Here is a 17,130-nt window from a genome sequence, read left to right on the forward strand (position 1 = left end):
ATCCTCTTCCCTTGTGGATCTTTGGATCACATACAACCCCTTTAATTTAATAGCATTTCTAGCATGCGCTGGCTGTATCACAGGACTAGGATAACCTAAATCCAGTACCTTGCCATGCAATACAATCGTACCCATAAACTGGCGTACTCTAGATTTTATCTTCATTTAATTTCTCAGAAACTGCATTTATGTGAATATCGGTAATTTCACAAGATTGTTTTGTTATAAAAATCTCCATGACACGAAAAGGTGTACTAAAATGTATAATAACAACTGCACTACTGCAGTCTTGTATAATCTGCTAATATTTTGATGTCTTGGTGAGATAATTAGAGCTACCAACAAACTTTGATGTGAGTGAATACCAATAACTATGAACAGTGTCTCTGATTTTGAAACGTTCTGGACTCTTGTAATCTTCTTTTGAAGTAATATTGTACGGATTTTAAGAAAAAAAAATAAACAAAAGAAGGTGCTTTTGCAGATTACATAAGACGCCATATGCTTTCTCACTGAAAAAAACAAGAATGTTTGCCACTAAAATTTTGCATAAAACCAAACCCAGAAGTCCAGAAAATGTACCCCGTGATTTAAGTAGAAATCATGCGTTCCGTTTTTGCCACTAGTGATTACGGACTTCCGAGGTAGAGATAACTGTTGATAACGGAGGCTATAGTAGTAAATTAACTGTTAATAATAATGCAAGGTTGCAATATTAAAAAAAAAAAAATGATGTATATAATACATGTCTGCATAGTGTATGAGGGTCTTTCGCTTTCCTACCTTTAGCTTTTCTTTTTTCTTCCCTCCCTTTCTCTCTCCTCTTCTTTTCTCTTCTAACCTAATTGTCTGATCTTGAATAGCTTCCCTCCTTCCTTTTCTTATAGATGATCCTCTAGATCTAGTTGGTTTTTTCATTGTAGATCAGTTTTTATAGCACTAGGTACGTACGTACATCTAGCTAGCTCATCAAAGTTTTGGAAGGTAAGTCATAGGTCTAGAGGATCAAAAGAAAAGATGACTCCAGCAAATTTAGCAAGTCAATTTGGAGATACCACTTACACTAAAGTGTTTGTTGGTGGTTTAGCTTGGGAAACACAAAGGGAGACCATGAGAAAATATTTTGAACAGTTTGGTGAGATTTTAGAGGCTGTTGTCATCACTGACAAGAACACTGGAAGATCAAAAGGCTATGGATTTGTAAGTTTTTTCATTTTTCATTACGTTCGTTTTCTCTACTATTGTAGTGCCTGGTTTTACCATGTTTTTTTACTGCTACATGCAATATAATCCATTGGATCTTATCTTATGTGTGTAATAATAAACTTGTGAATTATTAAAGGGTTGATGTTACGTGAATATATTCATGTACGTTAAGGATCTAGAGGAAGAAGAGAATCAAAGATCCAATATTTATATATATTTCAATAAACTTTTTATTTCAGGTCACTTTTCGGGAACAAGAAGCTGCCATGAGGGCATGTGTGGATCCTTCTCCTGTGATTGATGGGAGGAGGGCTAATTGCAATCTGGCATCTTTGGGTGTTCAAAAATCCAGACCCGGAACACCTAAACAAGGTATCATCTATATATATATATATATTACTTCTTTGTTTTAAAATCTTTATGCTCAAGGGTCACATTTCCTTACTTGAAACATATATACAATTGAAACCGGGCATGCAATGATGCAAATAAGAAAAGACCGTACCAAAAGAATCAAATAAAGTTAGGGACAAATTTTCTGGTCTAGCTAACTATACATGATAGATAGGAGTTTTCAATTTTAGAGAAAACTATTTGTATGTGATCAGTGTCTACGTATTGGATCGTTTATATTGAGCTAGTATATGTTAGTATATATATAATAACTTAGTTACACGCACACATTTTAGCAACAACTTTTGTATATATGGTTGGATTGAACTATATAGTATCAAAATAGAGTTATTGGGAATACATACATCCTTTGCATGATCCATTGATTTGCAAGCCTTTGGATTTGGTTGAAGTCTTGAAGATTAGATGACTAGCACAGTGAATGTTAGTTATGCTATATATTGTCTTGGTAGTTGTGCAAGAAGGAATATTTTCTTACAATGGAAGTATTGGACAAGGTAAAATAAACATTAAAAATCCATTTAGAGATAGACAATGTAAACGATGATAAGAAGCTGAGTACATTTCAATTCCTTCAGTTTGATTACTATATGGTTTTGCTGATGTTCGTACCATATAGGTGTATATGACGAATACTTGATACAATTTGATGACCAGGTGGGGCCAGGAATTTCAGGGTGATGAACTCTTTTCATTCAACTGGGGGCCTTCAAGGTGGTGGGGTGGGATCAGCAACTTTCGCTTCTGCAGCAACCTTCCCTCATTATGCCATCCAACAAGGAATTCCCTATAATGTGTATGGGTGAGCTTTAATAAGTCTGTTATTAGGAAGTTGCACGTGCATTGCCAGTTCATTTACAATTATACGTTCTCAATTCCTTAGTAAAAGCTCATGACCATCGTTAGTTCGTTACCCATGACAGCACGAGCATCTCTAAAGCACGGTACATGAGTACATCACACTTATATACATACAGTTTTGACTTCGGATCAATGACTTGATCACTGTCGGTAGTTCGGTACCATTAAGGGCATTTGTGATTTGTTCTCAAAGTTAATTTTTACCACGTACATTTAGAAAGGCCATTTTTTCTGTCTCTCATCAAGCTAGCTCGTTGTAAGTTTATGATATACTTATGGAGTTATGGCTCGAATTTATGCTGCTATGGTTAATTACTTGCAATGCCGCAACCTACATGAAAATATGAAACATAAAATTATAGACTTAAAAAGCCCTCTCTTGGAAAAGTTGGAACTCAGGCCGAGTTAACTCGGTGGTAACTCGGATTCTCTTTTTTATCTCCCACGCATTTCATGCAATATGGCAGCAGCTTTTTGATAAAAAAAAAGAGAGAGTAAAATATGTCCCTGCTTCTTCATGCATGCGTATGACACTCCATGCACAAGTTGTAGAAGAAAAGGCTTTGACCACCTGCATGTGAAAATTAGCACGCGTGACTGGTTTGCCATAGCCTTATATAGCTGCATATTACAGTCACGTGATAAAGTCCGAATGTGAGCATAAAATTTTATCTAATAAGTTCTACCTGTCATAAAGAACAAATGTGCGCATAAAACTTGATCTAGAAAGTTCCAACTTCTGATTAATTTAACCATTTTTTGTCACAAAATTTCAGGTACTCTTCATACTCGCCTGACTACAGTTATCCTACGGTTTGTGCTTCCGACCCCTTTCTTTGCTTTTGTCTACTTCAAATTGATACTACTTGTTCCATGTTACCCGAATGTTACCCGAAAATAAAAAGTGGAATTGGCCCTTTTAGCGATTGGGATTAAGTAATCGATCTTTTTCCAAATTAGAATTTTAAAACACATATTATTGGGCTATATAATGTCAGTAAAAGTAGTTTTCTTCTTAACTCCAAAGTTACTAAAGCCTAAAGGCACTAGCCATGGAGCAGTGCCCCAGTGTGTACGTCGTACCAAAGCTCTGAATGTGATAATATGAGTTAATCGGGAAAAAAATATATGTGATAATGTGATGGTTTGAAATAAAAATGAAGATGCCCCGTAGCCTGCTGGTCACTGGTCACACAATCACACATTCACATGAGTAGTTTTCCTGGGAAGGAAATGAAACCAGGAACATCCTTATTTATTTCTAAGAAAGCAGGAATGATGAAAAAAAAAATTGATTGTTTTTTATTTATTAAGAGAAACCTTTTTTTCTGTTTTCAATTACATGGTTTATGTAGAGCTACTATAACGTATACGGAGGAGGGGCAGCAACGCAATACCCCATGTATGGAGGAGGAAGCAATGGGATGATGACAGGGGCCACGGCAGCCTACTACCCATATCTTCAGTTTGGGCAGGGAAATGGTGGGAACACATCTGCATACACCACCGGGCAGGGCTACAGCTTGCAGTATCCCCACCACCTCTATCCCTACTCAACCATCAACTCAACCGGTTTTACACCCCACTATGGCGGAACCATGTCCCTTGGGCCTACTGCACCTACCCAAGCAGGTTTGTTCCATTACTTTCTCCTTTGTTTGTGGCCTTTACATCAAGGAAAATGACACCAACATAACCCATACACCCTCAACTAGAAGAAATTAACTTACAAGAAAATGGTATGCAATAAAAAAAAATGTTAAGACTAATAGAATGGAGAAAATAAATGTGAGGATGAATGCTTTGAGATTCAAATCTTCACAACATTTTGGCAAGATTTTCTGATTTTCTAATTCTGGTCTTCTGACGGTGGGCACAAACTGCAAATTCATTCCTTTAAGTTGAGCCTGTGGTTGGATATGCCAGGGACAAGAATTAGAAACTGTGATCAGACATGATCTTGTTTTCCTGTTACTTTGCTTATGCCAAAGTGTGGTCCTAGTAGTTGGGGCCATTTAAAGATTCCATTACGGTGGAGTAAAATCACTAGCATCATAAATCCATATTTTCTTGTCGTTTACAATGTATTAAGAGTACTTAAGATGCTCACAAATTCACAAAGTTGTTTTCAGTTTAGAAATTAGTTTAATGATGAAGATTACTGGCCTTCCCAATTGGTACTAATTATGTCTTTTAACAGTGTGTTTTACTCTACAACAGGCGTGACCATGGCTCTCACTACTCCAACTGTTCCAGTCCCTCCCTACAGAATCATTCCAACACACTTCACTCCAACACTATCTGAGCAACCTTCGGCCTAACCATGGTTAAAATTCTCTCATTCTCCTTCTCTTTCTTTCTCTCTAACAGAAGCCCAAGAGTGTGGAAGGATCTGAGGGGTCTCTTGTCACCACTTTTAGTCCCCCATAGGGATTAAGTAAAATCATCTCTCAAATGTTGGGAAGAGAGGACTTGAACTCTCTCTCTTCATGTCATAAAAACAAAATGGGCGTCTTTCCTTGCATGCGTTTTGGCTCAAGATGAGCTAAACAGCACCAATACAAGTTTGTCGGATTCTTTGCATAGAACCGAAACATGTATACATACCATCTAATATTTGGCTAGCCTATATGAAGGCTAAGCAACATCCCTCTAACTTGGACTTTGCACAATGTAAATTCAACAACACAAATGGCAAGTCATCTAATTGTAGCTAAACACCTCTAATATGTTGAAGAGTGTGTTTAGCAAACCAAGGGCATGGAATGCCCTACTCCTTTGTTTCAAGTTCAATCCTAGAAGTAGCTGTGTTCAAGTTGCTAGGACATGGGATGCCCTAGTTTCTTGTGATAACTAGGTGAGCCTTAGAGGTAGCTAGGTGTTTTAAATGAGCGAAAAGTGTCTTAAAGCATCTTACCAACCTTGATTAACACTAGTCATATAATCGATCTGTGTAACCACCCATCTTCCCTTGGAAGGGAAGCAAATCCTACTGACTCACATACTTGTGGTAGTTGTTTTGTACATTTTACATCGTGACTACAAACTATGGAAGTTTTGGCACGAATTAGCTTTTAGTTAGAGGAGGGGCTATAATGTTTGTTTTTGACATTTAGCTTGTCACCTCCTTGTCATCAACCATGAAAGAACTCCACAATGGATTTGGAGTTTGATCTTCTGACTTGTAGGAATCTCTCTCTCTCTCTCCCTCTCTCTGGAACTTCAATCAAAATGATGGAGTTACCCCCTTGAGGTATATTTTGGGTCTCTTGGGTTCATCTCCACCAAACTTCCAATCAAACCATGGTTAGGACCAAGGTCATCAACATCATGTAGGTCAATCATCTCCCCCCCCCAGTTCTCTCTGATGAGCAATTCACAGTAAGAAGACCTTTGATTATATATGTGTAATGCTAAGCTTTGGATTGTAATAACAAGGCATATGTAGTTCAGTACCTTGGGCTATTGTGGATGTTGCAGTAGCGAATCACTTGGAGACTGTTTTTCTTATTTTCATCTATGCTACTTGCTTTATTCTGAGTAGAAAGGTTATCCATTGCTCTCGACATGGTGTGTATTGAGATACCTGCAGTGAACAAATGAGCGAAATGAATCTTTTAACTGGTCGTGTACATCTATTGTTAGAATTTAATTGGCCTATGAACTATGGGTGTTGAATCCTAATTGAACGCACCTAGTCTGTGTTCTTTGGGAGTTTACACCTAGTCTGTGTTCTTTGGGAGTTTACACCTAGTCTGTGTTCTTTGGGAGTTTACAGTTTAATTCCATAGCTATAAGAGCATTTTCATATTCAAACCCTACTAAGAACAGTGAAACCTATGAAGAACTCTGGAACACTGCTGTCCCGAGGAAGCACACAACCTTCATGTCAAATAACATGAACTGCGTTTAGGAAATTTTTGTTTTACCAAGGATTGTGATGTACAAACAAAGGTTAGAGAATTGAGAACGGATGTTAACTTACCGGGAATGGCAATGGGGCAATATTTTAACTAGTAAACTGTTTAGTCGGACAGCTTTGGTATCAATGGAAGTAAAACATGATCAGCCGAAGAAACGTGTAAAGTTTAAATGTAGGTGCACATTTTTCAGGTTGATGAACTCCCAAAGCTAGGTCTTGCCAAAAGAGACTAGCTAGTAGACATTCCAATCGAATAACCGACATTAACTTGGATTGCTTGCTTACATATTCATCAATCCCAATTAATATGCCATTAATTGGATGACTCCAAAATCCTTGAACATGTATGCTATTAACACCAACAAATGCCTCAGTGTGCTAGAGAGGTGCAGCATGAAAAAGCACTGTTACTTACACTCAAAAGGACTGAAACATGCTAGAATGCACTTCTTAACAAGCCATCTTCTTAATGAAACTTCTATTTAAGTCATGCATACACACTGTTGCCAATGAAAATCCAGGCTGAATCATCAGCTTGCAGTCAACCTGTTTTAGTTTACCAAGTAATCTTTGAAAACCAGCAAATAATAAGGGGCATAAATTTCACAACTAAGTCTTCAGTAAGGCCTATAGTTGAACTGAAGTGAACAACTAGAAGTACAATAACGTTGTCTCAATCAATCACTCTAAACTCCATGTTCCATAAGTTTGATATACTCCTAAATCCTATGTGGAGTCTACACTTCAAAAGGGGTCATGGTAAAGATCTACCTGTCCTATGTGGAGTCTACACTTCAAAAGTGGTCATGGTAAAGATCTACCTGTCAGTCACCACTAACTCTGTATATTTGAGGTCAAGGATAAGGAACAAGAAACTCCTAGTGTCCTCAACTATTTTCATGTATCAGCCTAAAAGGGAGTGGTGGGAACTTCAGAGGAATGAGGGGCATATTGATCCATAAGCCTGGTCAGAGAAGTTTCAAATTCCTTTTCCAACTCTAGTTCTTCTTCCAGGTACTTGCATTTTATCTCAGCTTTCCTGTCTTCATGCATCTTAATCAGTTTCTCCCTTTCCGCTTCAAACTCTTTGATGCCCTTGGCTTGTGATTGTATGAAATTAGCAATCTCCTCACGCCTGAAAATATGGAAGATATAATGGAATTCAACACGGAGCAATATAATATATACCAAATATTGCCTACATGCACCCTTCCAAATAACCACTGCCAAGTGCTAACTCTTAACAATGAATCTTAGTAAATAGACTAGTGGGTATTCCAGTCCATATACACAAATGTGGACTGCCTTCGCATATTCAATAAGAACCAATATCTACGGTATAAATCGGATGATAACTGAAATTCGCATATCAAATTTACGTGAACCGTGACTTCAAAGCCCCAAGGACTTACTAAGTATCATACATGCAGTTTTCTCTAAAATAAACATTGATACTACATAATTTTTTTTAAAAGTGAATCAGCATGTGTTTGACGTTGAGACATAGTAGTACCTGAGACCAGCTCCACTCCTCATTTCCATCGATTTTCATGTTTTAAGCATGTTCAGTGTCGTAACTCCTCTTCTTTACATCGCAAACATTAAATTGTCCATCTATAACTAATCTAGCATTGCAATTATGAAATACCAAGGTGAAGGCCAATAAAATGGTGACATACTAAACAAGTATAGACATTTCATCTGATACCTTAGGTGTCATACCAAGAAGACCTCTTATGACGAATACTACTAGAAAATGACAGCAAACTCAATCTAAACATCAAAACTGGTATATAAATGGTGGACAAGTGAAGCAGATGTCATGGAAAACTTGAAAAACTAGGGGAGTGGTAACTACCTGAGTTTGTCATCCTCCTGAGTTTTGAGATTTGCAGTGGATTGCTTCACTTTCTTTCTTTCTTCTTGCAGCAGCTCTTCGAAGTTTCTTTCTTTGTCCTCAAGGGTTTGGTGAATGATGCGCATTTGATCCTTAAAGAATTGCTCTTGATAATCCATCTACAGATATTCAATTCAAAAAGTAAAAAATGGTAGAATAGATTAGAAAGATAATGGACACAAACAATAAAGCCTACAAATCAGCCAACAATCAATTCTATAGTGCTAACCAACGGTTCACAAGACCAAAGATCTTTAATATAACTTCCTTACTCCTGCTGTACTACACCGCTTAATAACTAGAACTACAATAAAACAATAGATTCACTAAAGGACAGAATTTTACCTCCTCCTTGTTCTGTTCATGCTGCATCTTGGTCCTCTGCCTCACAATTCTGTTCTCTTCCATAGTTTTCCGCAGCTTTGCACTCACCACGCCGAAAGACTCTTCCAAAGCCTTTGAATGCTTCTGCTCTCTCGCAATTTTGTTCTTCAACCAGACCAGCTGCTGGTTATCCTCGCTCATCTTTTTCATCGGCCCAACTACCATCTCTTGATATGATCTCATCTCAAACTTTAACTTTGTTTTACCTTATATAGAGAATGAGACAGGATTGTGAGATCATAAGAAGCAGTAAATTGACTAGATCTAGATTATAACATGCAAGCCGAGGCCCTGACTATATATATTAAATCGCCATGCCAACACACAAACATTATGAACAGGAGCACCTGTCCCAACTGATTCAATATGCATATTATAAGTCACTGAACAAAGATGCAGCTAACACGAAACAACAACAAGACGGTTTTCAACCTTCAACACATTATCAATAATTCAAATATGCATATTATCTATATATTTTCCGTCTTATCTGTCTATGTCTGTGCTTATCGTGATGGGGTGGTAGCAGTATTATGATTATTCTTGTTTTAGTGAAAGCAAGAATAACAAAGTTACTTACCCAAAAGAAGTATGACAAGGCAGGCTAACAAAAAGACAGAGAAATAGAATAAGAACCAACTTCCTACAAATATCAGTTATCAGGACAATGAAAAACAGACTCAACATAGTATATTGTCAGTCCTATCTATATAAAACAGGTGTGGTAAGCTACCAAGCTTACGACTGAAGAAATCAGTGGTCATGCAAGCAGAAACTGATGTAGAACATGAGTTCGTTTCTTTCAAGATTCGGTGGTCAAGCCCATGGGCCGTGAGCCCACTAGTTTAGTTGCTGCTTTATTGTTATTAGTATAAGTAAGGGCTTATGGTTAGGGTTTCAGGGAGTTGATGTTTAGTAGTGATTTTCTTTCTCATAGTCAATAAAGACTTTTTATTTTAGGGTTCTTAATTGTTTTTCATATAAGTTGTAGATTTTTTCTTTTTAATCGTTTCCACTCATAAATCTACATCAAATCTGGTATCAGAACACGAATCGTTCCTGAATAAAATCCAATTTTTTTTATTTCTTCTTTTTCGTGTTTTTGAGAAAATTTGTGTATTACTGTTCATCGGGTACTGTTTACGATAACACTATTCACCGATATTGTTCATAGTGTTACTGTTCACCCAAAATTAAATTTCAATATTTTGTTTCTTTTCTCATCGGAGATTCAATTTTTCTTCTTTCAAAGTCAAAAACCGATTATCTTTACTTCTAAAGATTAAAGTTTCAATCTTTACAAAGTTATGTCGATAGGTCTGACTGACATGACAGAATCAGAGTTAAATCAATTTTATGAAGACGGCTGGGATGTAGGATGGGGTACTAGCGTTTCAATTGACTGGGATACTCCTAATCATAATCGTGGTGAGCCTTTGTGGGATACACCACGGGCTGATAACACAACACCAACTATACCTATGCAAAAACAATCATCTGTTAGAAGTCCCAAACAGAAACACGCACAATCCCCAGTAATGTCAGCAATACACTTCTCCTTAGTTGCAACACCAGCAATGATCATTGGGGAGGGTGATAAGGAGACATGGAAGCGCCATTCTATTTCAGAATCAGATGTATCAGTAAAGGTAAGTTGTGTACTGTTGTTATTGATGGTGGTTCTACTAATAACCTAGTTTTCTAAGAGATGGTCGATAAACTAGGACTACAAACCACTAAACATCCTAAACCATTTTCTATCCAATGGTTTAAAAAGGGAGATCCAGTGGCAGTCAATTATCAATGTTTAGTTCCACTGACTATAGGACCTTATGAAGATACATTAATGTGCATTGTTTCCAATGGACGTTTGTCATCTCCTACTAGGGTGACCTTGGCAGTTTGATCACAGGAGTATTCATGATGGCACCAAGAACACTCACTCATTCTTACATAACAGCAGGAAATTAATCTTGGAACCGCTCAAACCACCAGATATAGAAACCACTATGTGTACCACATTCTTGGCTGAAGCACGGGAATCTAGTATGTTTTTCTCTCTTACATCACATGAGAAAAATAAATATGATAGAAATCGAGACAGTAAGCCATGTTCAAGCCGCACCAAGCCCTACAGTGGCCAACCATGATGCATCCACTTTTATGCCCGTTATGGCTTATTCTACTTCTTTTACTGAGGATTTATTTGTTGGTGAGGGCTGTAATATGGAGTTAAACTGTGTTGATTGGGATTCTCCTCCTATTTTTTATGTTTGTCTAGAAGAGGAACATGATAGTTTTTTAGATACTCCACCAATATTTGATGAATACGGAGCAGATGAATCTGAATTTTGTGTCACTACTCCTTTGTCTGAAAATCTTTTTGTTGAGTATGTCAATCCAGTTTGGGAGGATTTTGATATTAATTATACAAGGCTTTTTAGTTCTGTCCATCTAAAGTTACAATTGGAGGTATGCGTATTTTCTGTTTTGGGAAGTGGTAGTATTTTCATAGAAAGGAGAAATCATGTGGGTGGTTTTACATCTTTCTACTTGCATTGCTTTGCATATGGTGATTTTGCAAATTTCTAGACATTATGGTGCATTCTTCTTCTTGTGAGTAATTATCTGGGCAAAATTCGAGGTCGAATTCGTTTGAACAATTGGAGAGTGATGGGCGTCAGCTACAGTGAATTTCATCAGTCAATTGCGTATACAAACTCGAAATGAGTTCTTTTCAAACTGGAGAAAATAATGTAGAATATGAGTTTGTTTCTTTCAAGGTTCGGTGGTCAAGCCCATGGGCAGTGAGCCCACTAGTTTAGTTGCTGCTTTATTGTTATTTTATATAAATAAGGGCTTATGGTTAGGGTTTCAGGGAGTTGATATTTAGTAGTGATTTTCTTTCTCATAGTCAATAAAAGAGATTTTTTATTTTTTTTATTTTAGGGTTCTTAATTGTTTTTCATATAAGTTGTAGATTTCTTCTTCTTAATCGCTTCCGCTTATAAATCTACATCAGAAACACAAAGACCTAAGTGCATTTGCACAAACCACACACACAGGTTTCAAGTTATGAACAGAACCTTGACAGTGCCAGTTGAAATTGTCAATGTCCTCTTTGCGTGCCATATAACCATATAGTTGACGCTTCCCACCAGGGTAGAAGAGTACATGATTGGTCTCCCATGCGTGTCTGTCAGTTCCTTGATTAGCGAAATGCTTGTGCAAACGCTCTGCCTCCAGATAGCCCATTGCAGCGGTCTCAAACAGAAGGAGACTCATTCCCCTGTGCCCTTTCGGTCCATATGAATGACGAGCTTTTACCGCTTTATATGAACTGAAGTAATCGAGTAACTCTTGATTACCCATCCCTAGCCACTGAAATTGCATTTTACAAAAACAAATATGAGATACAGCAGTAAAAGGAAAAAGTATTTTACAACAACTATCAGCTAAAGAACAGCAGATAGATACAAGAAGTTGTCTTATCATAGGATTTTATTCTATTCTATTGGATTTGTCAGGAAACAAAGCATCATGAGGTCAAAGGCACATCATGTAGAATATCAAACATATAGACCAACTCTGGTTAAGTACTAACAAATATATCTTTTAGATCCAAAAGGCCTTGCACCAGTTCATGTACTTGATGTATCTTCTAGATAATTCATTTTCCAACCCAGTATATAAATTGTTTTTTATCGTGGTTACCAAACACAATGTAATTTCTGTTATATAATTCTTATGAGACGTCCCCTAATGGACAAAGTCCACCTCGAGTTGACTAATCTCATTAAAAATCACCAAACGAACACAGGATTTTAAAATAGACTGGAAAAATATTGATAAACTACTAGCACTTTGATGAAAAGTTAAAAAACTCATACCTTCTTTTCATTCTCATCCATTTCAAGTTGGGTGTTCATGACCACAACCATTGGAGGCCATACTATCTCACGATCAGATACTGTTTCACGCAAACCTTCCCATTTCCCAAATGCTTCACCAGATGGTATTACAGACGTTCCCCTTTGGATCAGCTCCTCATCTAGCAGTTCGGCAAGCTCGCGGTGGACTCTCACACGTGTTGATCCTTTGGTTTTTGCATGTGCCATTAAAGGCAGCAGTCCTTTATACCATTCAATGGCGCCCGGACCATTCCTGCATGCTGGACAGTGCCACTGTCGGGATGGTTCATTCAGCTGTTCAATGGTCAATTTATCCAACGTTTCAAAGAAAGTCTTGAACCATTTGTGCTTTTTCCTGGTCTCATGACTCTTCGTGCTCTCATCAGAATCAAAGTCATCACTCATGAGATCATCATCGTCGTCATCTTCAATTAAATCATCATCATCATCAATATCGCTTTCATGTTGATGACCACCAGTATCAGATCCAGAGTCTTCTCCTCCGCCAGATTCTTGACCCAGACCAGCAGCGGGGAAACAAGCTCTAGCACCCTGCTGCCATCCATGTTGTAGTGGAGGCTGCATAACACCAGGTGGTGCCATATTCTCCAAGCTCCTATTATATGGATGGGGCATTACATTTCCCCTCCCATAGTTTCTGTTATAGTCAGCAATTGTGGAAGGCCGAGCACCAGCGGGAGCCTTTCCTGTTCCGCTGTTACCCTTCATACCAAGTTTTTGTACCACATTAGGGTGACCCCAAGCATTAGGATTGGAACACTGGGAACCCCATTGTTTCACAAAACCACCACCCTGGTTCTTTGATTTCTTCGAAAATTTCTCCCAGTTACCGTCGTCGTTAGAACCAAGGCTTATGTCAGCCATGTCATGACTCAGTTGGTCAACCTTACAGCTGGCGTTAGTAGCACCTGAGTCTCCAGAAGAATCTCCATATTGAGAGAGAACACTTTTTCCCTTTGATGATGGTGAATCACTAAGAACAACAAAAGACAACTTCCCAACCCCTCTTCCAGAACTCATCTTTGATGGTGTAAACCTCCTGCAACATTTCATTGAAAAACTCCAGTTCAAAATTCAAAACTCAAGAGCAACCAAGTGAGGATATCGAGATGAATCAAACGACTACTGATTAAGTTGGAATAAACAATTGAACACCAATCAAAAAATAATAATGGGATACAAGAAAACAAAATTTTAAGTTCTAAGCATTTATTTAGAACAGAATTATCTAGTTACAAATTTACAACCCAGAACAGATATATATATATATATATATATAGAATAGAGGCAACATATTAGGGCCAGATGGCACAAGAAATTTGTCTAGCAGTTAAGAACCAAAAGTTACACATAGATCAGCCCACTAAAAGACAAGGTTCCTGTCATGATATTTGCTCTTCCAACAGACCTTTCGGTCAAAAAAAATTCTCTATGCAACATTTCATAAGATGTTTTGTATCATTTTCATATTAAAACAACAACAACAACAACAACAACAACAACAACAACAACAACAACAACAACAACAACAACAACAACAACAACAACAAAAAAAAAAAAAAACGAAAAAACAAAAGTTTAGAAGAAACCTTGGTCAGCATCAGAATTACATAAAGTTAGTGGCTGAATGCCAGTGAGTCACCCAAAAGAGGAAAAATATATTTTTCATTATCATTTCTCACGTTTTCCTTTACATATATTACTTTTACTTGTATTTGCAGTTTTTTTGTTTATGTAACATCTCCACATTGGTTAAACAACATTTACTGATAACTGATAAGGCATTTCTGTCTAACAATTTGAACATGAGATTTAAAAATCCAAACAACCAGAAAGTAAATAAAGAGAACATGGAAATGGCAAATAAACCAAAAAGTGCAATAGAAGTTAAGGTAAAAACACTAAAAGGAAAACATGAGAAATAGCAATAAAAACAGGTACCATACAAGACCTATAAAACGCATGCACTTATGCTTGTTATGGAGATATCACAATAAAATAACAGACAAATGGAGAAAAGGCAGCGTCGATAGAAAAACCCTCATCCAAAAATGCCAAACACATTATTTTTAATAAACAATATGAAGGGTTATTGCTACATGGGTTATTATGTAACATCATGCCTAAGAATCGACAACATACATCTTGACAACACTGTTTTAATATAATTTCACTAATCGGAACTTGTTTGAGTGTTGAGGGTAAGTGCTAACTAGTCCCACGATTACAGTACAGACATAAATCTCTAGTTCCAAAACTTCAGCTCTAGGTATAAACGTTTTATGGTTGAACATGGTTTTCTGTTCTCGTTTCTTATAGAAACTTAGAGGTCAAGTTGGATATAGATAGGAATAGCTACACTCTAACCCTATAATACATCTCCAAGAAATTCTGACAACCATAATGAGAAACCATATGATGATTGAAGACAAGTCAAGGCATGCACAATTTACAGAGGGTAATACTTAGCAGATGAACATACAGACACACACATATCAAGTATTCATGTGATGTGTAAGACTTGGGTTTCAACAGTCAAAATACTCGCCACTCCTTCAAAACATACTTGGGTCTATAAAGCTAGCTGAAAATACATAATTGGGACAACCGTATTGATTAAAAAAACAGAGCAAGGGGTTAAAAACAGATTCAAGATTTTATAAAAGCCCTGAGGCTTCATATAGTAGTTAGCATACTTTGCTTGGAGGACCACTAAAGTATGTGTTGGTTTGCATACACTAGATAACTTTAAAATCTGACTAGGGCACAACATTCTCATATTTACAAGTTTCCCTCATATTAGAAAAAGAACATCCAAGCTTTCAACATAACAAAGGTTATGAAATAGTTCTTGAAAATAGAATCTATTCCTTGCAAGTCTTGTGGAACATATTAATTTGTGTAACTCTGTACTATAAATCCTACAATACCACAAAGTTATGAAAAACTGGCCAAGAACATGAGCTCCTACAAATACACACACACACACTGCACTCGCGCACCACAGTATACACAAATAACGTTTTCATCATCAATCTCTCATCTTAGCTGCTAGACATCTGACATAGAAACTATATCACCTCTTTAACTCCATCTAGAGCTGATAAACAGTATACTCTTAGATGAGCAGTCAAAATGAGGTTACAAAAACAACTACACAACAATCAAAAACTCAAATAAGCAAAAATAGCCCTGCTATTACAAGCTAAAACTCCAACATGCAGCAAGTTTCATGAAACTAAAACTTTAAATATTCTATGAACTCACATTACAACCAGAAAACGACAATCCCAAATGAAAAGTAAAACCAGTGGAGAAATATAGATCAAACCATGCACATATATATATATATATACAAATCAGACAAAAATAAAGTGATAGATTCAATTACAACCTAAACTATACCACAAACAACCGATCTATGAAGTTAATGAAACCGATTCAACATGTTTTCACAAGAGATGAACAAATATTTGGAAGAAAACAGAGACTAAACAGTGAATAGTAAAAACAACAAGTACAATGCAAACAGGAAATGAGAACATAACAAACAAAGCTTTAAAGAAACATAAAACAGAGAGAAGCTCACCTAGAGAAACAACGAAAACTTTCCGACCGATATGACCGGAAAATGAGATAGAATAACGGAACTAAGACAGAAAAGTTACTAGTGTTTGCGGAGAGAAGAAGAAAGGAAAATGTGAGTTGAGTGAAGAAGAGGAAGAAAAGTGGTGGACAAATAAGGAAAGCATGAACCAATTCTTACTACTACTCCCCCCTTTTATAGCACTCTCTCTCTCTGGACTCCACATACAAGTTTCATTCTGGTTAATAAAATGAATCAATTACTAGAAATGGAGTCAGTTACTCTCTACTTCTCTAGTCTTATAAGTTAGACCGACTCGTATTTGTTCAAATTTTGAACTTTTAACACACCCAATCTTGTACATTGGAGTGGTGAACTTTTTTTTTTTCTTCTTTGAAGTATTCGCATTGTGGTCATGTGGTGTGTGTGGCATTATTATAGGACAGATGATTGGTTCAGTAGGATCACATGCTACGTACCTGATTAACGATGTTTGTTGAAACAGAGAAATGCTGAATGGCTTCACCTCACTATTTATTTTTGAGTCCGGTTTCTCTATAACCTTGTTCCATGATACACTCAATGTGCATAAAATGAATAAAATGGTTCTGGTAGATATGGTGGGAATGTGAAAATATTCACCTCCAAATGATTTAAAATTTTTGCCTAATGCAAAAGTGAATATGTAAGTGACTATTTTCCCAAGTCAAAACCAGAATGAAACCTGTGAAATCTTCAACCGAAATAGTGGCTGAATTGTGAACTTCAGACGGGATGTTGGATTCCGTATCGTGTGTTTTTTTTTAAAAAAATCGGTTTTTTTTTCCGGATGGGATGTTACATACTTAGATCCCGTCTCGCGTGTTTTCGACTTTTTTTTTTATCAAACATCAATAGTCTCATATTGTCATGTATTAAAATTTGAAAT

The 17,130-nt window shown here is 36.9% G+C and overlaps 2 protein-coding genes across 5 annotated transcripts; one reads left to right on the forward strand and one right to left on the reverse strand.

Annotated features, from left to right (window-relative positions):
• Nucleotides 1-773: 773 nt before the first annotated feature.
• LOC147472636 (RNA-binding (RRM/RBD/RNP motifs) family protein) lies at nucleotides 774-6,047 on the forward strand. Of its 4 annotated transcripts, none has more exons than XM_086588469.1 (6): nucleotides 774-1,200; nucleotides 1,446-1,578; nucleotides 2,278-2,416; nucleotides 3,258-3,294; nucleotides 3,837-4,113; nucleotides 4,682-6,047. In XM_086588469.1, the coding sequence occupies exons 1-6, from the start codon at nucleotides 1,018-1,020 to the stop codon at nucleotides 4,705-4,707; spliced, it is 795 nt and encodes a 264-aa protein (XP_086444595.1). In that variant the 5' UTR covers nucleotides 774-1,017; the 3' UTR covers nucleotides 4,708-6,047. The 4 variants fall into 4 exon arrangements, with proteins under 4 accessions (XP_086444595.1, XP_086444593.1, XP_086444592.1 ...); XM_086588467.1 differs by having other exon boundaries at nucleotides 788-1,200; nucleotides 4,702-6,047; XM_086588466.1 differs by having other exon boundaries at nucleotides 832-1,200; nucleotides 2,278-2,422; nucleotides 4,702-6,047.
• Nucleotides 6,048-6,866: 819 nt separating this feature from the next.
• Nucleotides 6,867-16,769, reverse strand: SGS3 (XS domain-containing protein / XS zinc finger domain-containing protein-like protein). Its single transcript, XM_086588464.1, has 6 exons — nucleotides 16,682-16,769; nucleotides 12,575-13,655; nucleotides 11,771-12,065; nucleotides 8,646-8,890; nucleotides 8,262-8,419; nucleotides 6,867-7,538 (listed from the first exon to the last, which is right to left on the reverse strand). Exons 2-6 carry the CDS (start codon nucleotides 13,634-13,636, stop codon nucleotides 7,313-7,315), a joined length of 1,986 nt encoding a protein of 661 aa, XP_086444590.1. The 5' UTR covers nucleotides 13,637-13,655; nucleotides 16,682-16,769; the 3' UTR covers nucleotides 6,867-7,312.
• Between the last annotated feature and the right edge of the window lie 361 nt (nucleotides 16,770-17,130).

The sequence above is a fragment of the Coptis chinensis genome, unplaced genomic scaffold (genome assembly GCF_015680905.1).
Source record: "Coptis chinensis isolate HL-2020 unplaced genomic scaffold, ASM1568090v1 utg920_pilon_pilon, whole genome shotgun sequence".
Lineage (NCBI taxonomy): Eukaryota > Viridiplantae > Streptophyta > Magnoliopsida > Ranunculales > Ranunculaceae > Coptis > Coptis chinensis.